Source organism: Lissotriton vulgaris, chromosome 3_1, assembly GCF_964263255.1.
Source record: "Lissotriton vulgaris chromosome 3_1, aLisVul1.2, whole genome shotgun sequence".
Taxonomy (NCBI): Eukaryota; Metazoa; Chordata; class Amphibia; order Caudata; family Salamandridae; genus Lissotriton; species Lissotriton vulgaris.
The window spans coordinates 1620179185-1620205939 of record NC_141689.1 but is presented as its reverse complement, the minus strand read 5'-3'; the positions used below and the strand labels follow the sequence as shown (position 1 = coordinate 1620205939).

Here is a 26755-nt window from a genome sequence, read left to right as displayed (position 1 = left end):
ATCGCATCCGCAATCTGCAGTCAGGTATCAGAGGAATGCATGAAGAAATCACTCCTAGAAGGGATTTATAACGGCCTACTGAAAGACACTTTCTTTTTCTCAACAAATGAGCCATGGATTTCAGCTTTTCCTGCCTTTCGAGGGATGGAAAGGCCTTGCTGAGAGTCATGTCCAAGATAGCTCCCAGGAAACGTGCTGTTCTGGAAGGGAAGAGAGACGACTTTTCCCTGTTGGGAGTGAGACCAAGATTCCTGAATAGGTTTGGACATGCCTTGACCATTTCCTCCGCAGCCCCCCTGGACGGGGCTTTCAGCAACCAGTAATCCAGGTATGGGAAGACCTGAAAATGGTGTTTCCTTAGGAAAGCTGCCACCGGTGCCAGCACCTTGGTAAAGACCCCCGGGGCAGAGCGAAGTACGAAGGGTAAAACTCTGAATTAGAAGTGGCTCTTGGCTACTGTGAATCGAAGAAACCTCCTGTGGGCTGGATGAATGGGTATATGAAAATACGCATCTTTGAGATCGAGAGTGGCCATGAAATTTTCCGAATTGAGGAAACGTAAGATATCCTTGAACGAAACCATCCAAAAGGATTGAGAAATGAGATAGGTGTTTAGCTCCCTGAGATCTAAAATGGGGCACCACTTCTCTAGCGTCTTCTTTACCAGGAAGAACCTGGAATAGAATCTTTCCCATTTTTGAGAAAAGGGAACCAGCTTCAGATGTTTCGAAGGCATGGCAGCAGGGGGCTTGGAAGGTGGAATTTGAATAAACTCCAGTGTATGGCCCTCTTGAATGATGTTGAGCACCCAATGGTCTGATGTTATCCGTTTTCAGTTGTTGTTAGGGAGGTGGGTACAGCAGGCAGAGCCAGAATGCCGCTATTGCCTCTTGGAAGTATCACGTCCCTGATTATTCTCCTTTCCTCTAGGTTTGGCCTTGTTTTTGCTGGTAGGGTTGCCGATACAATTGAGCCATTGATCCATAAGAAGAATACCGTTGCTGTTGATACGAACCTCTGTAGGAAGTAGTACTCTTCCCTCTGGCTCCCTGGAAAGGAGCCTTCCGATACTGAAGAGTACCGAGAGACCTAGCCGTCTCCGTATCCTTTTTTATATCCTGGCATCATCGATGTGCTTGCCGAACAATGCCTCACCATCAAATGGGAGGTCCAGGATCTTGTTTTGGACCTCCAGCCTGAACCATGTCATCCTGAGCCATCTTTGGCGATGAAGAACCGCTGCACCAGACAGCAAACGGAAAGCCGTAGACGCTATATCCATGGCACAGTCTATCACCTCTGCCGATATCGCTTCCCAGTCCTGCAGGATCTTCTTGGCCTCCACCATGGACTTCTGGGGAGGTTGCTCCAAATATGGTGATAGATCGCACCACATTTGGCGATCATATCTGCCAAGGATCGCCAACACATTAGCCACTCGCACCAGAAGACTTGCAAGAGAGGAAAATCTCTTCCCCGCATTATCAAGGCGCCTGCCCTCTTTATCAGGAGGAGTTGTCAGGGGTGCAGAAGGATTACGTGACTTCCTCTGTGCCGCCTGCGAAATTACTGAATCCGGTTTTGGCTGCCCAGTCAAAGACACCCGCCCATCCTCAGGGGCCTTGTACTTTTTTTTTCCAGGAGTGGCAAAACTGGAATTACTGTAGCTGGGTTTTTCATTGCCTTTAAACCCTCATCCCAGACATGGCTGACAATAGGTATAGACTGGATTACCTTCCTATAGGGTTCTTTAAAATCATAGAGGAAGCACCCTGTTTGCACAGAAGGTATAGGAAGTTTGAACCTACTAGAGGCTCTCTCCATCAACTTGTGAAATCCCCTATATCCGCCTCGGGAGAGTCCACTGGGCCCGAACTAGGCGACCCTGGGTCCGGGATCACATAATCATCCCATTCCAAACCTTGGTTAGGCCTGTTGTCATCATCCTGATCCTCGTCCGAGGATTCATCCTGAACCTCCTGGATCACTGGAGGTATACTTGGAACAGCGGTCTGTGGCTGAGAAACCACCTGGAATGGCACTTCCGGAGAAACCATTATTGAAGCCGCTAGAGCAGGTACAGCCTGTGCTGCCGGGGCAGAGGCAACAGGAGGAGGAGCCTGAGAAAACCTGGCCCTATAATCTTGTAACATGCCATGAAGATCTGCCAAGAGGTAAGAAGGAACTGAAACCATCTCCTGGTCTGGGCTCTCTTGACGTTGATAAGACTGCTGGTAAGAGCATTCATGAATGTATTTGCCCTCTGAATCAGTCTCTTGGCATTTCACCAACAATTGAGAAGGACTATGTGCATAGCCAAAAGAGTCCTCATCATCCCCATCAGAATCTTCTTCTTCCTCAAGCAACAGTGCAGGAGGCAAGGGGGTAAGACTCCTTGGAGATGTCAAATCCAGTGTTATCCTTTTTAAGGAAATTGTAATCCTCTCCGTCGACGAAGATACCATCGGCAATGGTGTTGCCAGAGAAAAACTTGTCAACGAGGTCGTCATCGGAAGATCCACCGTCGACGGTTGAATCATCGATGATGAGATGGGCGTGGTCGACACTGAAGTCAACGAGACCGTCAACGCTCCTGCCGGCGTCGTCGTCAGCGCCATAGTTGCTCTCGTCGATGACACCGTCATCACCACCGCCGTCGTCGACACCCTCGTCGTCGCTGTCGTCGTCGTCGATACCTTCGTCGACATCCTCGTCAACATCGCTGTAACCGTCGTTGACGCTTCCGTCGACGCTAACTGAACCGTCAATGAGCCCGTCGATGGTGTAATTTCCTTCACCTACGATTTAGAAGCCTTCGTCGACGGAGTCTTCTGCAGTGTCGTCGACGACTTGGAACCGTTCTCTGACTTCTCAGATGACAGAGAAGAGGGCTTCTTAAACGCCTTAGCAGATTCCACCATTGTTGTAGCTGTAGATAGTCCTTCCCTCTCCTCTACACTGTGGTGAGGAGATTTGCTAGGACTCCGGCTCTCAGACTCACAGGGGTCTTTTTTGAGGCCTTTACTGGACGCTCTGAAGCAGGTGAAGGGGAAGCCCTACTCTTTTTGACTGACCTTCTGGATGAGGTTGCAGATGAAGAATCCTCACTGTCACTTGACAGAGTTTCTTTCCTTGACTTCATTTTCTGGAGCCAAGTAAGGAGGCGACCCTCACGGTCCCGGAGGGTCTTCATAGAGAAGGTGCAGCAGATCTTGCAGTCCGCAGCCTTATGATCAGGGTACAGGCAATAAATGCAGTCCTTATGCCAGTCCTCCGCATACAGCCTTTTCTTGCCACAGGTGGAACAAGCCTTGAAAAGTGCTTTCTTCTCCTTGTCAGACATTTATAGATAAAACACCTAACAATTCTGAAGGAAAGTGCGGTAGAAAATCTGAGGCTCTGAGGTTCAATGGGGTGAGGCTATTCTGATTGGTTGTTGCTTGGTTTTGGTCTCTTTTGCAAAAAGAGGTGGCTATGCTCAAAAGGTAGTGAGGCCTAGGCCTATTTCTTTCTCTTTTGTACCTACTGCTATGTTATTTTGTTACCAAGACGACGGGGGATGATACAAGCTATGGGAATCTATGAAAGTTCAAATACTGGGGCAATAGGAAGACTCTCAAAATAATTTTTTGACTTTTCATTGAATGATTATACCCCGGTTGGTGGGTTGGTTGGAAGTATTTGAGAATTCTTTCTTAGAGAGGTAGCAGAACCATTGTTCGTTTACTGCATTATTCCCCAGGTTCTGTACAAAACTGGGTAACCCCATTGAAAATGATGCCCAATATGAATAGACTAAAAGAACAATTGAAGGACAGAATGCAGAACAATGTCATACATTCACCCCAGTACAGAGGTCTGGGCCCAAATCCATAGTTTTTTTGCTCACCATGCCATTCCAGTTTGGACCTAGCCATATGCAAATCAGTCTTGACCCCTGCGCCCAATAGGAACAGTCTGGCCTGACCTGCCAGACCGGGTCCTCCCTGGACCAGAAAGAAGCATCCTAAGACCGGTTTCAGGCTTTCAGCTCTCATCAGCCAGGATAGCTTGACTCCAGTGGCATGGAGAGTACGGGACCCACGTGTGGGAATGCCCGCCCCACTCGGGGTGACAAATGCAAAAAGAACAATTGATCGACAGAATTCAGAACAATGTCATACATTCACCACCAATACAGAGATCTGGGCCCAAATCCATCGATTTTTTGCTCACCATGCCATTCCAGTCTGGACCCAGCCATATGCAAATCAGTCTTGACCCTGCGCTCAATGTGAACAGTCCAAACTGCCAGGCCTGTTTGCTTTGTTCGCCCTACATTAGCAGGGTATGCCCAGACATGGGTCCCTTGCTTACTTACTTGCTTACCAGTCCCAGGATGCTTGTTTCGGGTTCAGGGAAGACCTGGCTTGGCAGTTCGGGCTGGACTGTTCCCATGAGGCACAGGGTCAAGACTGATTTGTATATAGCTGGGTCTGAACTAAGATGGCGAAGTGAGGTAAAGAATGATGATGGATTCAACCCAGATCTGTGACTGGGGGTGAATATCTGAAAAGTTTCATTGCTCCGTCCATCATCTCCTTGTGTTTGCTTTGTTCGCCCTAAGTTGGTATGCCCAGACGTGGATCCCTTGCTCACTTTGCCACTAAATAGCTGGGTCTGAACTGAGGTGGTGAAGTGAGCTAAAGAATGAAGATGGATTCAACTCAGATCTGTGATTGGGGGTGAGTGTCTGAACACAAGTTTCCTTGTGTTCAATATGAATAGGCAACTGGTTGTACATGTCACTCCCCAGTTTTTGAAAAACACATGGAAGCAAAGGTCGATTGCATGAGAGGGGATTGTATAGCCTCTGCAGACCTTTATATTTAACTTTTATTGTTTTATTTTGTATTCTATATAGAAATACATTTTAGCAACAGTGTTTACCTACTTTAATCTCCCAGTGAGCTATGCAGCCTAATATTGGCTGTTTTTATTGTTGTATCTATGAATTTCTATTTCTTTTCCATCAAGCCATTGCTATGAAAATATTCAGTGTTGCCTTACTTTTATTTTTTATTTTTACTCTTTGAAAATAAGAGCCGAGCTACTTCTCCATTCTCCAAAACAACCACTTTCCCATAAAACCTTAATGGCCTGATTTATAGTTTGGCAGAGAGGGCAATGGCAACGGAGTGCACTCTCTGCCAAACTTAACTTCTCCATGCCTCATTTAGGGTTGAGTAGACCTTCAGTATGTCGACGGCAGAGAGTACTCCATCTCCACCGCAATCATATAACTATGATGATCCGACAGAGTAAGAGCCATCTGAGGTTTAGCCATTTGTCCACCCATCCTATTTAGAGTGAGCGGACAAATGGCCAGTTTTCCATGCCTGTAAGGGACAGTGAGAACTCTAAAATGACTCCCATATCCTAGTAGAAAACTCCCAGTTGCAAGGGGTCATTGTTTCTTTTAATTTTCAAAAATGAAAATCACTCTTAGAGATTTTCTTTTTGAAAATAAAAAACATTGAAAGTTTGCCACACGTCTCCATCATGTTGACGAAGGAGTCCAGCAAACTTTCAAAGCATTTACAGGAACCTCCTTTCGGGTGGTTCCTATTGATGCAAGAGATGTTCACTGCGCCGGTGGACACCTCAAAATTTGATGGTATGGTACTCGCTCAGGCTGCTGGAGTACTTTACTCTATCACCACACTGTAAATCAGACCCTAATTTTGTTATATCTAGCTAGTCATGCATCTATATGGCCCTAGTTGTTGGCTCGGGGCTCCAGTGTGTTTCTTTTTATGTTTGTTGTTTTTAAGTGCAAAAAGAGGTTTTGAACACAGGTCATTCCAGGCTGCTGAATATGTTTTTTGGGACCTGAGGACATTATCTTGGCTAAAGACCAGAGCATCGTCACTTAACTGAAAGTGGAAGTGTAGGATGGCTAGTCACTTGTCCACTGCACCTCCGCTGAGCTTGGATGAGGACATGCCTAGAGACAGGTATGAAACATGACAGCAGCTGAATGTACCAAGTAAAGGCCTAGAACACAGCTGGAACCAGTGTGAATAACACACACAGGCATTTGTACAGAATACATTAAGGCTACCAAAAGTAAGAACGGAAATCGGCTGCTTTTCTGCTCATATTTCTTTTAGCCTTAAACTGGTGTAGTTGCAGGAACACAGGTAAAATTGCAGTGACAGCAATGGGGAAGGGTGTGCAGTCTTGACATTTCACAATATATTCTGAAGGAAGTGAAAATGCAGTGTAGTGTGCAATAGGGGCACAGTAAGGGTATTACATGGCCTATGGGGCAAGAATTGTTGTAAATTGTGAGGACGTTGCTGGATTACCTTAGACTTCCAGATATATAAAGTGGTGCTCAACATCACTGTTAGCAGGTAACCAATTGTTTATTCTTACCAATGTAGGATTGGCTTAACAATGATCAAGAATTGTGCTTTCAGACCCCAGTAGAGCTCTGCACCTCTCTGTCACTGATGCACACATCATGTTGCGCAACAAGTGTAGATTATGGCAGAAAGACCAGAGGCCCACCTATTATGCAGTGCACCAAACTCGCAAGAACGAACTTCTTGAGGTGCCAGTTAAATAGCTTACATGCCCAGTTGTGAGACCAGCAGGGCCTGCCTGGGTTCCCACAGGATACCTTAATTCATCCGAATCCTTACCATATTTTGCATGGACACCGGAGTTTTAGTCAATTAAAAGACCATGCCAAGAACTAAATCAGCTTATTTTCACTAACACACATCATGCACACCTATAACCAACTAACCCATGCTCTGCAAAGTAACAATTAAACAATGGCATAATATTTAAGAAAATATTAACATATGCCAGCACAGTCATAAGAAGACAGTAAAAAAAGAGGTGAACTTACCCTCACAGCGGGGCTCCTTCTCATCCCATTGGGAGTTTAGTTGACAGGTAAGTTTGTTATTTCCTTGTAGTCGATACCCTTCTTCACAGTGAATAAGACATACTGTTTTATACGAGGTGTCACTGGACGAGCAGGAAATATTTCCATGCTTGACTGGTGGAAGCTTTGGACAAGTCCGCACTAAAATGTAATTAAATATAACAAGAATAATAACAATTGTATTCCTATGCTGCATACTTCGTAAAGATAGTTTTCAAAATACTGACCACCATATTCAATGTAAGTATGGGCCCTATTTTTGAATGAGTTTACTTTGCTTTTCCCACATCATAAATGTTGTAATTTTTAGAATTGTTGATTTATTTCCAGAAAGACTTGTACTGGAATATTCCAGGTAAATGAAAAAAGTATTCCTAATAAACAAAAACACTAGGGTGCATAGTTATTACTTTGTGGGTCTGTATCACAGGAAAATGTCAGGAATGCGCCCTATTAATGCAAATATGGCCCGTTCCTGTCTTTTCACCAATGCTGGCCACAATGTGCTGCCTAGCGCCAACGTATGAAAGGGTAATTGTGCCGTCAAGGGTTTTATTAAACTAAAGAGTATTCAAAATTATATATTATTTTGTGGTCCTAAGCATTTGACACCACTGATGCACAATTTGTGTCAGGCAAAGTTTTTAAACAAATAGAGCTAGTACCAAACGGTAATAAAAAGAGAGAGCAATAGCAGGGTGTATGGAAAAGTTCTGTTTGTTTTAATTATTCACAAAACAAAAATAAAATATACATGGTATACCATTTGTTGCAAAAGCTACAATAGGAAAAATATCAATAAAACAGCCTATTTGCAGCAATTGTTGTAGCTTATCCACCTATTTACAAGTTATATCATTAAAAGCAGTGGAATAAGCGCAGTCGACGTTTCGGTCTCTAGACTTGTGTTATGGAGACCATCCTCAGGACAGACATATCAAATCATGAATACCCTTTCTTATAGATAAATGAAGCTCATGGAGTTTTAATGGGCCTCAAATTCAAGTAGATGGTAGCGATGAATGCAATCATCTGTACAGACAGGAATCGACTGATTTTATATCTCCCTGTGTGACTTTGGAAGTGGCGCTGCTGATGAAAACGCACAGATAGTCTATACTTCAGTTTTCTGTGTATTTAAGCGATTTGCAGGCCCTCGATCACTTTTAAACGAAATTCACTTAAAACGGCGGTCCTGGTTAAACAAAGGTCAAAGGCGATCCTCGCAGTTCAACAGGCAGCAGCAATTCGGCAGGCACCGTTGCAACATGGTGCAAGGGTGCCTCTGTTGCATACAGGATAGATTTTGTGCAGGAAGGTCCACCTTCCTGCAGAAAAACAATTCTGGGAGGCATATTCCTCTTTCTAGGAAGAGCAAGTAACGAGGAGTAAAAAAGATATTTCTCCTCATTACGCCTCCCCATAGAAGGTATATCTTTTCGGTCTATTCCCAGGTCTACCAGTTCTGGTAAATTTGGGAATGCATCAAAAACCATGTGAGTTGCGTGGGAACACCTATGTAACGCCCATGAAACACCTTCCCAGAGCAGAGTAACGCAGTGTAGCTGTCTGCACTGCGTTGCATTACTCCTGATTTATGACGCCACTCAGGTCCACGCAAAGTGGCTTTGCATGACTTCATAAATCACATTTTTTAGTTGCGTCATGCATCTACTGTGTTGCAAGGTGCAAGTGTAACGCAACTGGGCTCCTAAATATGGCGCTAGGTAACTTGCTTATAAGGGGAGATTTGTAGTGCTGGATAGTGATTCCATATGCTCCATATGTTATGTTAGCAGTTTGTAGAGCGCATGGTTACTCCAGTTCGGAGTGTCCCCGCGATGAATTCCGATAGACCGAGAGAATGACTGGGCTGCCTCTACTGATGGTTTGAGCTTCTCCTAAACAGCCAGGTTTTTAGGTGTTTTCGGAAGGACACTTCTGAAGGTTCTAGTCTGAGATGCAAAGTAAGTAGGTTCCACTGTTTGGCTGCCAGGAACCTAAAAGAATTACCACCAAAGCGCTTTCTATTGAATTTGGGAACACCGACCAGTCCTGTACCAGCTGATCTTAAACAGCGGTTTGGGAGGTATGGTAAGATCATAGGAAGAAGATTACGAGGGCCTTTGCCCTGCAGTATTTTGTGAACATAACATCGTCTTCAAGAGATATCCTTTCCTCTATGGGAAGCCAATAAAGTGTGTCAAGAGCTCGCCCTGTGGGAGCACTTTTGGGAATGTTGAGCAGAATATGCCCTGCCACCTTTTGCACTCTCTGAAGCATATGGATACTCCTCTTTGAGGCCCTCAAATAGAGGACGTTGCAATAGTTCAGTCTTGCTACCACAAGGGCCGGAACTGCTGGGTTTTTTTGCGCAATCCGGAAAGCCCTAGGATCTTCCTAATTAATCCTAATTATTTTCAGGACCTGTAAGAATGGGGATTTGGTCCGAGAAAGATAAGGTGGAGTCGAACTAGAATCTGAAATATTTGACTTTGTGGTTCAGGGAAGGTAAGGGAAGCTCACTGGGCCACCAGATCAAGGACCAAATAGATGGCTGTTTCCCTACCACTAGAATGTCAGTTTTACTAGGATTTAGTCTCAGACAGCTGGGAATGCACCAAAAAGATATACCTTCTATGGGGAGGTGTAACGAGGAGAAATATCTTCATTACTCCTCGTTACTTTCTCTTTATATGTGTACATAGTTAGAGGAATATGCCTCCCAGAATTGTTTTTGTGCAGGAAGGTGGGCCTTCATGCACAAAAACAATCCTGCATGCAACCGAGGCACCCTTGCACCATGATGCAACGGTGCATGTTGGCGCTAGGCAGCACATTGAGCCCAGCATTGGGGAAAGGACAGGAATGGGCCATATTTGCATAAAATCTGCGCATTTCTGCCCTTTTGCTGTGATGCAGTCCACAAAGTCATAACTATGCCCCCTAGTGTTTTTGTTTAATTTGAATGGTTCTCTGGTCCCTGATATAGACAGGGAAGTCTTCATATATTTTCTTTATAAGTACACAAACACACTTTAGGCCTGTATCAATATGTTATTTTCAAACATATAAATGGAATAAAGTTCAATTGCTGACATTTTACACATTAAGCACGCATTTTTCGTACGTTAATGTTTTTGTGAAGTATGTGCAAGTATATTTTATTAAAATATTGGACGCTTCCTGAATATATGTATTGATCTAGCTTTTAGAGTGAATAGTATTCTAGATTCTCATCTGTGTACCCATCTTTTTTTACCAAACAAACGGAGTATCAAAATATGAAACTCGAAGAATTTGTTGCAAATTGATGGTTCTGTGTCGTATGTGCTACAGAAGTGTTCACTCTTAATTGTTAGGAAATACAATTTAATTTGCGCCTGTTTTGGGAACATGTTGTTGCTGCCATTTGTATTAGGATAAAACATTTAACAACTGTATTGTAAATGGAAATGGATGAATCCAAAACTAAAATTCTAGGTACCATCGTAATAAGAGCCTTGTGGTGAAATTGTACCACGAAGGTACCTTTGCATGAAAGTGTAAAATATGCATTGGTACACTAATGCAGAGGCAATGTGTAAAAAATAATAGTCGGAGGTATGAGAATATATTTTTCTTTAGTGGTTAAGGACCTGGGGCATAACAGTGAGGTTAAGCTTTCTCTATTATTTTCTAAGTTGTCACTGTCCTACGGTTTTGTACTGAAACGCCATAGGTGTGCACGCAATAACAAATGTAGTTACATTATGGATTCCAGTTTTCAAGCTTCTATGATCTCACAAAAGCATAACAAAATAATAATTTGTTTACATTTTATTTTATAAAAAATTGTCATTTCAAAGAGTATTCTAATCATTTTGGTAGTACTACAATGTGCGTAACTGTGCTCATGAGCAACATTATTTCCGATTTTAATTCCAGTGCAAATTTTTAAAATCTAGAAATGTCACTGCCAAGCAGTAGGCAAGAATGCTTGTTTTTGGTTCTCCAATAGACTCTTAAGCATGGAAAACTGTGCTAACCGGAGGTTCACACCACAGCACTCCCCTTCTGCGTTATCCTGATGACAATACACCACAGTTTCTTACCTATTGACCAGTTTCTCTAGTTAGACAATAAACAAAAGGATCTCCCTACCCCTGTTTATAGGAACTCTCCACCATCTCGCCAAAGACAAATCCCTCAAATGATCTAAAGACAAGGTGTCAGGATCTAGTTTCACTATTGTTGAATCTCCTGTTGTAATTTGCAGGTAATGCTGCATTTTAGCTGAACTTATTGATCTGTCCAAGACAGTCAGAGCTGGAACTCGCAGACTCCACACTTCTTGTAGGAAATCGGTAGACCCCATTCAGGGGACCACAGAGCAGAAAGGGGCATCTGATCCACTGGTGTACTCAGGTCGGTTTTACTATGAGGCTGCAAACAGGATTCAGGTGGGCGTTCATCTTCAACAGAGAGAGATTCTGAGGATGAAGGCAGGCTGACATGCATACATCGGACCACTGATAGAATATCGATGCCCAAAATATCTCCATACACAAATATTGAGTCATAAATATCGATGTCAAAAATATCGACATCCTATATGTATAATGGTAATTTCAAAAACTATTGTAAAAGAAATATAGATGTAAAAAATATTGATGTACAACATATCAATTTTTTATATAAGTAAAAATAATTTTGAATATATATTAAATAATAAAATGAACTTAAAAAATATACATTTTAACAAATATAAGAAATAAATTTAATTTAAAAAAGTTTAAATTAAACATACATATATAAAATGTAATATGTATATATATATATATATGTATATATATTGGCTTTAAAACAAATAAACTATTCATTTAAATTTATTTTTAAAAGTTATAAATATGTAAATCTACAAATAAATATATATATATACGGTCGATCATGTAACTTTGGTCGGCCGTGTCGAGGCCATCGGCATTAAACACAAAGCCAGGGACCTCATTGCATCATTCTTGGCGGATCGCAGCCAAGCGGTCAAGTTGGGCACTTTTACCTCACCCACTTTCAGCCTTCCCTGTGGAGTCCCTCAGGGTTCCTCGCTAAGTCCGACCCTTTTTAATATCTATGTTTCGGACTTAGCGAGGGTTATAAAAGAGCATAACATCAACTTGACAACATACGCTGATGATACTCAGCTGGTGCTGTCTATTCACAAAGATGGACCCACGGTCGCAGCAAATTTCAAGAATGGTATGAGGGCCATTAGCAGTTGGATGGCTTCCAACTGTCTAAAACGTAACTCAGCTAAGACAGAAGTTATGCTCTTTGGAAACATTCAACCTGAGTGGTCCCCTTCGTGGTGGCCTGAGGAATTAGGAACCCCACCACAACCTGTCAGTAAAGTTAGAAATCTGGGAGTGATATTCGACAACAAGCTCCTTTTCCATCATCATGCGAATTCGGTAGTGTCATCTTCCTTTAACATCCTAAGGAAGATAAAGAAACTACTACCGTATCTTCCCATAGCTATGGGAAAAACACTCATATCCACACTGGTGTTTTCTCGCATCGATTACTGCAACTCCCTTTTCCTCAATGCTCAAAAAAAGGTTATCTCCAAATTGCAACTAATACAAAATGCCTCTGCCAGAATCCTACTGGGTATTCCCAAATACAGCTCTGTCTCTGGACATCTCGACCAACTGCACTGGCTCCCAGTCAGAAGTCGTACGAAGTTCAAGACCCTTTGTATTGTCTACAAGGCAATAAATAACACGGGACCCAGATTTCTGAGAAGTTCCTTTAAACCTCTAGCAACCCCTAGAACGTTGCGCTCCAACACGGCTCACATGCTTCAGATTCCCAGAACAAGGAAAGTGACCTGGGGAGACAGACGTTTCACCATAGCAGCGGCGAAATTGTGGAACTCTCTTCCCCTTAATATAAAGATCAGTCCATCTTTGATTGTCTTCAGAAAGCAGCTAAAGACTTGGCTGTTTTCTCAATGACATCCCTGTAGATCACTTTATTCACTGTTTCACTGTTTATTATCTGGTTAGTTATCCTTTAGCTGCTAGCGCCGAGACACCTACGGGTAATTGCAGCGCTTTAAAAATTGCCTAAAATAAATAAATAAATAAATAAAAACTATTGTAAAAGAAATATAGATGTAAAAAATATTGATGTACAACATATCAATTTTTTATATAAGTAAAAATAATTTTGAATATATATTAAATAATAAAATGAACTTAAAAAATATACATTTTAACAAATATAAGAAATAAATTTAATTTAAAAAAGTTTAAATTAAACATACATATATAAAATGTAATATGTATATATATATATATATGTATATATATTGGCTTTAAAACAAATAATAAACTATTCATTTAAATTTATTTTTAAAAGTTATAAATATGTAAATCTACAAATAAATATATATATATACACCTATAACATAAAAACGAATAAAAAAATTATATTATAAATTAAAACATTAACATTTTTAATAGTCTTTAAGCATTTGCACTCCATTGAGTGCAACAGTAGGGAAAGTATTGGACAGCGGAGGGGTAAAAATAACTATTCCCAATCCATTAAGTGCAACAGTGGGGAAAGTGTCGGATAACGGAGGGGTCAAAATTGCTATTCCCACTCCAGCGAGTGCAACAGTAGGGAAAGTGTTGGATAGGGGAGGGGTAAACATTGTTATTCCCACTCCAGTGAGTGGAACAGTACAGAAAGTGTTGGATAGCGGAGGGGTAAAAATGACTATTCCCACTCCAGTGAGTGCAACAGTAGGAAACGTGTTGGATAGCGGAGGGATAAAAATTACTATTCCCACTCCAGTGGGTGCAACAGTAGAGAAAGTGTTGGATAGTGGAGGAATAAAAATTACTATTACCACTCCAGTGAGTGCAACAGTAGGGAAAATGTTGGATAGCGGAGGGGTAAAACTTAATATTCCCACTCCAGTGAGTGCAACAGTAGGGAAAATGATGGATAGCGGAGGGGTAAAAATTACTATTCCCACTCCTGTGAGTGCAACAGTATGGAATGCGTTGGATAGCAGAGGGGTACAAATTAATATTCCCGTTGGAGTCAGTTCAAAATTAAAACCAAACAAAATATTACCTACAACACAAAATATTTTTAAAAAAAAGAAAACATATATAAAATACTAAAAATTTCCAAAAGATAAAAACGTATTATAATGTTAAAAAGATCTAAAAAATACCTATAAAGATTATTTTTTTTAAATTTAAATATAATTTACAAACAAATAACTATTTTTAATAGAAATTATTTATAATCAAAAACATTAATTTTTACATAAATGTAATCTTTTTTATTTCCTACCCTCTAACACCACACAATTGACTGCACACATCAAAATTAAAAAAAAATGTACTTCCATAATTAACATAATCAAATATCAATTAAAGAAATATAATTAATTAAAAAACAAGTTAAAACAGATCAAAATGTATTTACTCCCCAAACGTTACCCCTATACCACCGAAACCCACACACAAAATAAAAATATACAATCACCATGAATATTTATGAATTGATTAATTAATATTAATGATCAACTAATTATTAATTAATGAAACATAAATTACTTTCCACCCTCTACCCCAATAAACACAACAACCCACACCTAAAAACCATTACACAATTTCCATAACTAATTTTACATTAATAAATTAATATCAATTAAAGATATTACTTCCCACCCTTTACCACTATACACCCCACAAGTCACATCTAAAATTAATTACACAATTGCCATATGTACATTTTAATTAATTAGCATTAATTAACAAATAAGTATTCATTAATTATAAATAAATTACTTTCTTCCCTATTCCCCTATAAACCCCACCACCCGCTCCTAAAAAAAATAACACAATTAACATAATAATTAGAATTAATTATTTGATGGTAATTAACAAGCAATTAATAAATAATTAATAATAAATGAATCCCCACAATTAACACTATGAAATGTAAATTAAATAAATATAATTAAATAAAAAATATGAATACATTTATTATGATTAAATTACTTCCCACCCTATAAACCCACAACCCGTTCCTAAAATTACACAGTTAACATAATTACAAATTAAATAATTAATAATACTTAAAAAATAAATAATTAATAATAAATACATTCCCACAATTAACACTATAAAATCTAAATTAAACAAATACTATTAAATAAAAAATAAGAATGAATTTATTATAATTAAATTACTTTCCACCCTATTCCCCTATAAACCCACAACCTGCAACAGAACCAAAAAACGACAAATGTTATTATTATAACATTAATAACTACTTAAAATGTAACACATATATTAAAAAACAAAACCAATACTTATACAAAAAATAGTTCACATACATTTAAAAAAACATACTACAATACATAACATTAATTAAAACATTGAGATTTTAAACAACTGTCGATATTTCTGCCTCACGACATTTCCAACTCGATATTTGTGTATATTCTGTCTGTGCACCGCATACATCCTTAGCAGCTGCAGCCCAATGGCCCAGTGCTTCAGCAGCTGTGATCTTCAGGCTATAGACCAGGGTAACTCCTGACACTTCGAGTCAAGCCTGCTTCACTCTCAGTCTCAGTCTGCCGTCATCTACTTCTAGTTGTTCCACATGCTGGAAAAACACCGGCTTCTGCGCCTGGGCAGTTTTTCTTTCAGCAGGGCCAGGTAGGCTTCAATGCACACTAGACAAAACTTAGCTTCTCCAGCAAGTTGCAAACTTCTAGTAATGCCCATTCATGTCTGGGAAACTGGCTGTCATGCAGAGGCCAGATTTGGCCACACAGCAGTTCTTCTGAAACTCCGTTGAGCACTCATTTGATTAGTTAAGAAGAGCTTGGAACTGAAACAAACTGGTGTGGTCTGGATTATGCTTTTTATACTCTTGATCCAGGGTTAAACAGTGGATCCACTGTCTTAAGCTTCAGATCTGGTTTAGGTTGGTTACCTTTCAAATGTCATATTCCCTTTGGATCCCACAGCAGGTAGCAAAGGTGCTGCTTCCTAGTAGGAGTATCTAAACTAGGGTCACGATGAAGTGTGACATTTTCTCACCTGGCTATCTTCAGCTTTCCTGAAACAGTACTCAGGGCAGACAAAGGGGCACCTCATTCAGAACAATAACTGCACTCCCACCATTTAACTCTACCATCTATAAAATGGCAGGAAGAACTAAGCTTCAGCCTCTTATGAACCAGGACCTTTTTGGATTCCAAAAGGAAACCCCGGCTCTATCCTCCCTCAGTTCAGTGCTTGGATTCCACATCTACAGAAATACATGCAATATACCTCTACAGTCTGGGAAAGCTGAATCCATCCTCTGTCCTGTACTATGATAAACCTGGGGCCCTCCAAAATGGATCCCCATTGTTCTGGTACTCGGAGTCTGATCACGCAAAGAGTTCTACTACCTCAGATGGGCTGCCTCTCTATTATACGTGCACATCCCACATGCACATAGAATATTGGTGCCAGGTAAGAGTCATATTCAAAGCAGAAACTTACACAAGTGGCGTCCATATACCACGCTCCCTATTGACTCAGTGGAAAACTCTGGCATATTAAAGACTCACAAAACTCAGCACGCTGCGACCACCACTTTATGTGACCTACCAGGATATAATCAGTGATCCTATTAAAACTATGAAGACACACTTTAGGCACCCCTCCAGTTCACTGAATAGGTCCTAGACATGACATTACTAGAGATAGGCCAGTCTCCTGCACACACATGAGATTTGTGTACACCAGGGTGAAATAAAAAGTAAATATAGTAGATTTAGATATAACTGGCACTCAGAGTAGAGGTACACACCGATTCACCATGCAGAGGACATTATGGATTCAATTACCTTTCAATATCCTGAAAAAATACGCAAGATGGAAAATTATCATAGACTTGTGTGCACTGCAATGGTCATTGCAGACACTATTCTGTGTAATTTTCAGTTTGGTTAGATAAAAACAATCTCAACTAATAGAAGACCGAGAAGAAGGAAGATCAAATATTTGGATCTGGTAATGAGAAGCATCTTTGATGCAAAAAGTGAATTGACCCTGAAGTCACTGATCCAGTAGTGCAGTGGGTATTCTACATGCTCAACGGGTACCAAACAGGAGAAACTAAGGTGATAGAAGTGGTACTCAATGCATTTCTTTATGAAATAACTACATAGCACAAATTGAAATGTACTTGTAAAAGCTTCAATTCTTAGGAGAAACCTGCTTTTTTTTCAATTTATTTTCTAGGGTTTTATAATGCCCAGAATTTCCAATTAAGCTCCTATTTCGCATATAGTTTTGTATGTAAGCCTCTACTTTATGCCAGAAGGGAAAAAGAATTGTGAAAATATCTTCCTGGTAACCTAAACCTGGAGAATTAATGTTTGCCTTCATTTATTTGCAGCCACACTTTTAAGGATATTTAGTGCCTTACTTATTGTGCTTTTCTATTCCATCATTGGAATGTCTCCATAGACGTTAGCACCTTTCTCACTTCTCCACTCTATGTAACCAAGGAAATAAAGAACACCGTAAGAGTTTCTCCCACATTCGAGCAACCACCAGGCACAACACGAGAGAAGATGATATCAACCATTTGAATAAACTGAACTACACTGAACAAATATTTACAAAATAACCAGAATCAAATACAAGCAAGGGAATAGAAAATTAATAAAAACAAGCAAAATTATTCTTCAATCAAGCCAAAGGAAGCTAAGATCCATCTTCTCTTTTAATCGTCAAGCTCATCTGCCACATCATTCCAAAAGGTACTACTTGTGTTAACACATGTAGCTCAGCTAGCAAAGACCAAACCGCACCAAAGTTCTCATGTTCTGATCAATAACTTGCAGGATTACTAGTTTAAGCCATACTTGATACTAGCACACAGGGGTGAGAAATTGCCATGTGTCTATGCCTTCAGAGAACGGAGTGTTTCTATATTTTTGACTGCTGGAATTCCTAACATGAGGAAGTCATGGTTATGGGGATTAAAACTAGGTGTCTGACTGCTTGCTATTCAGAATTTGTTTGTGGTCTACTTGACCCGGCTGTGTGGCTACCAAAGGATTGGGAAGTGTGAATCTTTCATGGCCCAATGCTGATACTGTCCCCAAATGGCTATCTCTGGACTGGTGGACCAGGGTGGAAGAACATCAATAAACCTAAACCCTGCATCCAGCAAGAACCTTTAGACAGAATACTGAGCATATGTCCATCACCATGCAGATACATCAAATAGGTATGAAACATCTTATAACCTTCTTGTCATCCAAGCAATCGTCAACACTCACCACAACACTTTAGACAATAGCCTGTACTCCCAGACAACACACTGAATATTCCATATAGTTGGGCCTCATAGAGCTCAGAGCAGAACCCATCATAATCATAATCAATCACAAACTAAACAAGCATTAGAAATGCAATCGGGCTCGGATTTATTTGAGTTTGAGCTAATGGCATTGTAAATGGCAAGGTCTTTTCGCCATGTGTTATGGAGTGTGTGCATGTGGTGTGTAGTGGAATTATGTGGGTTGGATTGTAATTTTACTAATGGTGGCATGCTGTGCTTTAGATGAATATGTTTAAAAGTAAAGTGTACCATACTGCGATTGCTACAATAGTTAATTGTGGATGCGTTAACAATTGATGCGTGCACTGATGGCTGGTGGTGTGTGACTCACTGTCACTCACTGTCACTCTGCACTCACTGTCACTCTGCACACACTGTCACTCTGCACACGCTGTCACTCTGCACTCACTGTCACTGCACTCACTGTCACTCTGCACACACTGTCACTCTGCACTCACTGTCACTCTGCACTCACTGTCATGCTGCACTCACTGTCACGCTGCACTCACTGTCACTCTGCACTCACTGTCACGCTGCACTCACTGTCACTCTGCACTCACTGTCACTCTCGCAGTCACTGTCACTCTGCACTCACTGTCACTCTGCACTCACTGTCACGCTGCACTCACTGTCACGCTGCACACACTGTCACTTTGCACTCAATGTCACTCTGCACTCAATGTCACTCTGCACTCACTCTACACTCACTGTCACTCTACACTCACTGTCACTGCACTCACTGTCACTCTGCACTCACTGTCACTCTGCACTCACTGTCACTCTGCACACACTGTCACTCTGCACTCACTGTCACTCTGCACTCACTCTGCACTCACTGTCACTCTGCACTCACTCTGCACTCACTGTCACTCTGCACTCACTCTGCACTCACTGTCACTTGCTGTCACTCTGCACTCACTGTCACTTGCTGTCACTCTGCACTCACTGTCACTTGCTGTCACTCTGCACTCACTGTTACTCTGCACTCACTGTCACTTGCTGTCACTCTGCACTCACTGTCACTCTGCACTCACTGTCACTAACTGTCACTCTGCACTCACTGTCACTCACTGTCACTCTGCACTCACTCTGCACTCACTGTCACTCTGCACTCACTGTCACTCTGCACTCACTGTCACTCTGCACTCACTGTCACTCACGGTCACTCTGCACTCACTGTCACTCTGCACTCACTCTGCACTCACTGTCACTCTGCACTCACTGTCACTCTGCACTCAATCTGCACTCACTGTCACTTGCTGTCACTCTGCACTAACTGTCACTCTGCACTCACTCTGCACTCACTGTCACTCTGCACTCACTGTCACTCTGCACTCACTCACTGCACGTGCAGCAAACTCACAGCCAGCGGCTGTAGGTTTCCGTTTTTTCCTACATTTAATTTACACTATTTGACGAAAGCCCTTTTGCCCGCGGCCTCCCATTTGCTGTCTTATTCTAGTGAACACTATAGCTACAAAATATCAGTCCACACAAAAAATTGTTTATAGAGGAAAAAAAATATTTCAAAGAAACTATAGACTCTGAAACGGTGCACAACCGTCCAGTATGTATGTGCAACTTACTTAATCCCGTTTTTTCGCCACTGCATTCAGGCCCTTGTAGTCAAAGAGAAAAGGAAACTCCAGGTACCACAAAGTTATGATTTCATGTAAAAAAAACGAGGTGGTTGTCTTTGGACTTGAACATGAAATGGTGGTCATTGCTTGGTTGTACTGCCCAGTGTTTACTTTAGCGCGTGGGAACACGGAGGTAGCCGCAAGGGTGGGTGGAGAGATAGCACGCCCACTCGTTTTTTTTGTGCCATTCCCTAACTTCACCTAACATTTGCACCTTTTACGATGGTGATTTACAGAACCGGTATGATTTTGTTCACAAAGTTTACGTGCTTTTTTTTTTTTTGTATGTCACACGCTTATGGCAACTCGAGGCGCCAGGTTGATCTTAGTACTCCGGAAAGGTGCAGAACTCCAACCAAAGAGTCCAGTGAAGAACCCCCCAGCCCCCGACGGCCCTTTGAGCACCTATAAGTGCAGCTAGAGGGCGCGACGAGCTCATTAGTTCATGCTCATTCAGTCCTTGAGCTCTCTTCTGAGACTGCTTTTAGGAGTTCCAAAAACTACCCACGGGACGGAAGGACGACAGCCAGTCCTAGTACTTCATGCAGCATCGCTCACTGTCTCCAGATCGGGGCAGTGAGATGCATGCACGTACCGGTAGTGAGTCCTGCCATGCTTAGTGCTGCTGACTGAAAAGGCGGGGCCTCTCTTCTGACGTGGAGCCAAGTGCACGCTAGTGCGGTAAAGAAAGTGGTTGGGTGGCGGACAAATACGGGAGGAGGCGATAATGACACATTCAGGGGCCGTCACGCATATATTCAATAGAAAAACCACATCCGATGTGTAGAGCGCCGCGCTGCCCCGCCCTTGTGGCTTTTAGGTGCTTTGATGCACAGAAAATGAAACTAGCGGTTGCACAGAGAATGCCCGGAATGGGGGGCGAGGGGGGAGGTAAGAGACTTCAACTCGCCCATTAGTAAAACACGTAGAAATCACTAAGCGACAACCGCAGTTACGTGTCGAAAGTTAGAGAGCAGACGTGTGCTTTCCCCTCTTTAGTGTTGTGGCCCTGCCTTCCTCCAGCCCCTACATTCAGGTAGGCTGTCCGGAGCAGCCTCCGACAGCGCACTCCTTCCCTCCAATGTGCACGACTTAGCATGTTTCTTCTGGGTGTTGCATGTCCAAACAAGCCCCATTTGCGGCTCTACAAGCCCGACTTCCTTAAAATAATTACTTTCATTCAATTATATGACCGATTTGGACCACACCCGCGAAGAAACTGCTGTAAACATCGCCTCGGCACCCATCATGTAGTGTCCTTCTAGCAAGATTGCTTCCAGTGCTCCCCCACAGCCTGAACAGCTTCTAGGCGCAAGGTGGAGCGGTATTAAAAAAAACTCCACATGAACTTGCGGATCAAACGTGCTTACCATCTTCCTTTTGGGCCAGAAGAAAAACAATTTGCGGAGTGAGCAGACTTTGAAAACCAAAAACCAGGACATTTGGCAAAAAAAAAAAGAACTACAATTTTACAGCCCAGGGGCACAGAAGGACTTAGATGATAGTGTATCTACATAGAAACACAGTCTGCAAGGACTGCCGTGCGCGAAACCGCACAGTAAATGCCAAAAGTGGCTGAGGCAAATTACATATAGCCTATCACGTCAAGGCTACTAAAAACACAGCACAGCGAAGACGAATGACTATGCAGATGCTATAAAAAAAGCTCGCGCACTAAGGAATGTTTCTGGCCCGAGCCCTAAAGAAACTTTTTTTTTTTTTTTTTTTAACAATAGGAGCTCGGAGCTCCGCCCCACTTCGTGGTGACGTAGGCCAAGCCTTAAAAAAAGCACATTGGTCAAAACACCCCAAACACATCAAACACAGTTTAGGGGCATGATTTAGTTGGTCTTCATCATGCTCAATACAGCAGTCAATTCACTAAAAACAATATACCTCTCCAAGGCAACACATACCATACATAGCCAGCACCAAGCCAACACCCCCAGCTACACTGATTTAAAGGAATAATGTAGTCCATAACAAAATATTATAATCTAAATTGCTTCATATACTTACTTATGCTGGATAACACACATATAAAGCCTCAGATGACACATACCTGAATAAAAAAGATTTCCGTCGACACATACAGAAACACTAAACATTATAGTACACTTCAAATGATACAAGTACAGTAACTATTAACTGCAACTCCAATGAAAGATACACTGCTGTGTGACTGAATCCCCAAGATTAGGGGGTAAGAGTACCTGAACCCAACAGCACTGAGAACCCATACTGATTGCAGTGGATGTATGACGTTACAACGCATGCTTTTACCACGCATGATGTTACAACGCAGGTTTTACTACGCATACCGCTTTGGGGTGCTGGATAGTAAATGTAAATTGATAATTGTATAGCGCACTACTCACCTGCAAGGGTCTCAAGGCACTTGTACGAATACCGCTGTGGATCCCATCCTGGCTTTCCCTGTGAGGCGTCCACTCCTGGGCACCCCCAGGGTGAAGGCCAGGCATCCTTAGCGTTGTGGGGGCCGTTGTGGAGATTAAGCAAGCTATTGCCCAGAGTTGCAGAGTGGGACTCTATAATTAGAATAGGCACAGAGGCGAGAATTATCAGGTCCGTGGAATTTTGAGTCCAAGACCCGCCGAGGCGGGGAATTGAACCCTGGTCCCGGGCTAGACCTCTGCATCAGGGTCTGCCGCTCCAACCATTGAGTCACACTTCTCCACTTGAGCCACACTTCTCCAGTGAATAGTTTAATTTACTATTCCAACTCCAGTCCCCGTGGACCCTAGGGAAGGTGTTGGATAGTAAATTAAATCAATTCTCTATCCTAGAGCGCCCTCCAGCGCAATGCGTTGTAATGGTTTTCGTTGTAAAACCTGCGTTGTAATAGCACTGCGTAGTAAAAGTTGCGTTGTAAAGGATGTCTCCCGATTGCAGTAGACTGCTAAACAAATTACAGCTAAAATAAGGGCCATAGTGTTAATAGGAATGCCAAATAGGTAGTTTTCCAGGTATATGCAAATCCAGAAGTGCCACAGTTCACTTTGGTTTGAGCATGATCAGCTAAGACTGTACACATAAGAACAACATTTTGAAAACTTGCTGTGCATCATGTTTGAATCTTAGGCAATAAGAAAGATGGAAAATATAGAAGTGGGTGGAATACGGATGATGCATAATAAATACCTAGTAACAATTACTGGCCATTTTATTTATTCTGTAGCACTTGAATATATGACGAGATTCCGTAAAATTAAATCCCGCATACCATCACTCCATATTTTTTACAACGCAGGTGCAATTACTCCGCAAACCTATCATTGCGCAAACTTTTACCCCGCAAATTACTTCATCACGCATGCCATTTCAATGCAAATGCATGTGTGGTGAAGTCACATAGTATATAAAAGTACTTTCCATATATATATGTTTACACTTGCAATTTTGCACAAATATCCATTAGACTATTATAACGTTTATCTTGCATTTAAGCAGATATAATTATTTCGACATGTCCCAAATGGAAAATTAATACATAATAACAATACTGAATTCATTCAGTTTAAAATTTTACATGTCTTTTACCCTTCTGCTCGGAATTTAAGAATTCTAGACATTGTGGGTAGTATGTTTTCTATATTCATTATCACATGGTGTTCACTATTGCATTTAAAAACAATGGCACACACCGGCTTAAACTATCTGTGAGCAAGGGCATCGGCCTGAAACGCGTCAGACCGTTGTGCTGTAACCAATGACAAAAACATCTTGCCTGAATTTGTGGGACTCGCCGTGGTTTTTCGGTTTGCCAGTGTTGGAGGTGCAGAGCCGGTATTTTTGGATATATATATATATATATATATATATATATTCACTGAAAAGACCATAGGTTTCACACCAGTTATAGTTAGGAATTAGCATTTAAAAAACCTATTAAATTCACTGAAAAAAACATAGGTTTGAAACCAGTTATAGTTAGCTGGAAATTTTACTGACATAAAACCATTGAAATTCCCACGTTATAGTTAGTTGGACTCACTATAACTTGCGCGCCTGCAATGCACTGCTGATGACGTCACATATTACATCACTCATGACATGGTCAGTGACATCACTCATGGTGTAACCAATGACAAAAACATCTTGCCTGAATTTGTGGGACTCGTCGTGGTTTTTCTGTTTGCCAGTGTTGGAGGTGCAGAGCCGGTATTTTTGGATATATATATTCACTGAAAAGACCATAGGTTTCACACCAGTTATAGTTAGGAATTAGCATTTAAAAAACCTATTAAATTCACTGAAAAAACCATAGGTTTGAAACCAGTTATAGTTAGCTGGAAATTTTACTGACATAAAACCATTGAAATTCCCACGTTATAGTTAGTTGGACTCACTACAACTTGCGCGCCTGCAATGCACTGCTGATGACGTCACATATTACATCACTCATGACGTGCTAATATATGTATTCACTAAGATACACTTAATAAGCCAATTAACCAATTATTTATTTTTTTTTAAAACATCCTGTTTTTTTTTTATTTTATTTTTTTTATTGTTAGCAGGCTGACGAAGAGAACAACAGACAAAAAATAATAATAGTACATAAAACACAATACATATATATAATGGCTAACATACATAACGTATACACAATTAGGTCGGTACTGCAGTTGAAAGCCAAAAGAAAGGCGAGAAAGGAGATAAGGGCGGAAAAAATGAAAAAGAGAGCAATTTCATGTTAGCAATCTCAAAACATAATAGTAGTTGTCAAATAACATAGTTTTTCATATGTATAGCATCAGCGTTCTATAAAAGTTCCCCAATTTTTTTCGTATTTTTTCATTGCCTTTATGCCCCTGATGTTTGCTAAAGCAAGCTCCATTGAGTGTACTTCAATTACCAATGCCCACCAATCCCAGATTTTTGGTGTTTCTGAGCTGATCCAGGCTCTTGCCACAGTTAGTTTAGCGCAAGATATTAATATTGTAATCAGGGCGGCATGTGGGAGTGGAGCTGGATAGATATCTAATAAAACAGACACAGCTGTTAACGCTGGTATCTGTATCTGCTTCATATGCAAGATTTTTTCAATTTCGCACCAGAAAGTTTTCAAATTCGGGCATGAGAACAGCATATGTATCAGGTCTGCCGCTTCAGTAGAGCATTTAGGGCATTTAGTACGATCACTATGAGTGTTGTTGGGGGAAAATTTAGAATTTTTTTCGGGGGTGTAATATAGCATACATGTTGTTCTGAATTGTTGGAGTCTTGAGCTGGATGATCGTACTCGTTTGTTAATATTCGTCAAAGAGTTTGTTATCTGTTTAGAAGTTATATTTGATCCCAATATTCTGCTCCATTTATCAGCAAGCTTACTGCAATCGTTAGATTTGACAGCAATAAGAGTTCTATATGTCTCACTTATAACAGATTTGTTTTTTGATGAGTGTAAGCAGATCCAGATGTCACATTCTGGGGCTTCCAAAATTTGTTTTTTGTTAATCAGATAATCGTGTATCTGTAGGAATTTGTATCTCATATTTTCGGATAGGTTGTATAGTTGCTTAAGGGTGTTGAAATCCATGAAGCCCTGTATATTGTATAAGTCCCCTAAGGTATTAATACCTAGTCTAGACCATCCGTGGCCAGTGTTATCATTAAAGATATTTGGTAGGCCTGGATTTCCCCATAATGGTAAATTTGAATGAAAAAGATTAGTATCACAAAAAGATAAGATATTGCCCCATATCTTTGTTATATCTCTAGCTGTCTTAAATTTGACTCTTTTGTAATAGTTGGGATCATTAGTTCTAAATAAAAATAGATTTGAATCAGATTTTAACATGAAATAATGAAAAAATAAAGCTCTTCCTTCGTTGAGTAGGGAGCGTAAACGATTAGTGAAAGCAGACCAAAAATATAATTTAAAATCCGGAAAATTAAGCCCACCTTCATGTGTGTCATTTTTCATAAGGTTTAATGATCTTCTCGCCTTTTTATACCCCCATATAAAACTGCTAAATATTCCATCCAGTTTCTTAAAAAATTGATTATTTAACGCTAATGGTATAGATCGAAATAGGTATATAAATTTAGGTAATACCTTCATTTTTATCAAATTAATTCTGCCAATTATATTGAGAGGTAGTCTATGCCATTGTTTTAATAGTAACCTAGTAGATTTGATTAATTCATCATAATTTATTTTGTTAATGTCTTGTACTTTGGCTGTTATTCTTATTCCCAGATAAGTGGCTATTTTGCATATCTCAGGCACCATCACAGGTGGGGCATAGTTAACTATTATTTGCGTTTTTTGTAGGTTTAATTTATAGCCCGCTACCTTGCCATATTTCTCTGCTTCTAAGATTATTCCTTTTTGGGCCTCTACAACATCTTCCGTGTAAACCGCTATGTCGTCAGCGTATGCTGTTATTTTTAATTCTTGGTGTCCTGATTTAAACGGTATGATCCGGGTTTGAGATTGAAGGGCTAACAAAAAAGGTTCTAAATAGAGTGCAAATAAAAGAGGTGAGAGAGGGCAGCCCTGTCGAGTTCCTCGTAAAATCCTGAAATCTGAAGATACCAGCCCCCCATAGCTAGTAAATGCAATTGGTTTGTCGTACAGTGCTTTAATACAATTCAAGAATTCCCCCCCAAACCTTAATTTGGATAGTACGCACCAGAGAAAATCCCATCCCACTCGGTCAAAAGCTTTTTCAGCATCTAACAAAATCATACCGAGTGGGGTGGCATCCGTCTCTGCAACGTC

General features: G+C 40.9%; 1 protein-coding gene across 2 annotated transcripts in view; it reads right to left on the bottom strand.

Moving 5' to 3' along the window:
- Positions 1–26755, bottom strand: part of SVEP1 (sushi, von Willebrand factor type A, EGF and pentraxin domain containing 1) — a 1018759-nt gene that overhangs the window by 595062 nt on the left and 396942 nt on the right. For both annotated transcript variants that reach the window (XM_086962106.1, XM_086962105.1), the window contains exon 6: positions 6902–7081. In XM_086962106.1, the coding sequence (XP_086818232.1) occupies positions 6902–7081 (180 nt within the window). The remainder of the gene's footprint in view (positions 1–6901; positions 7082–26755) is intronic.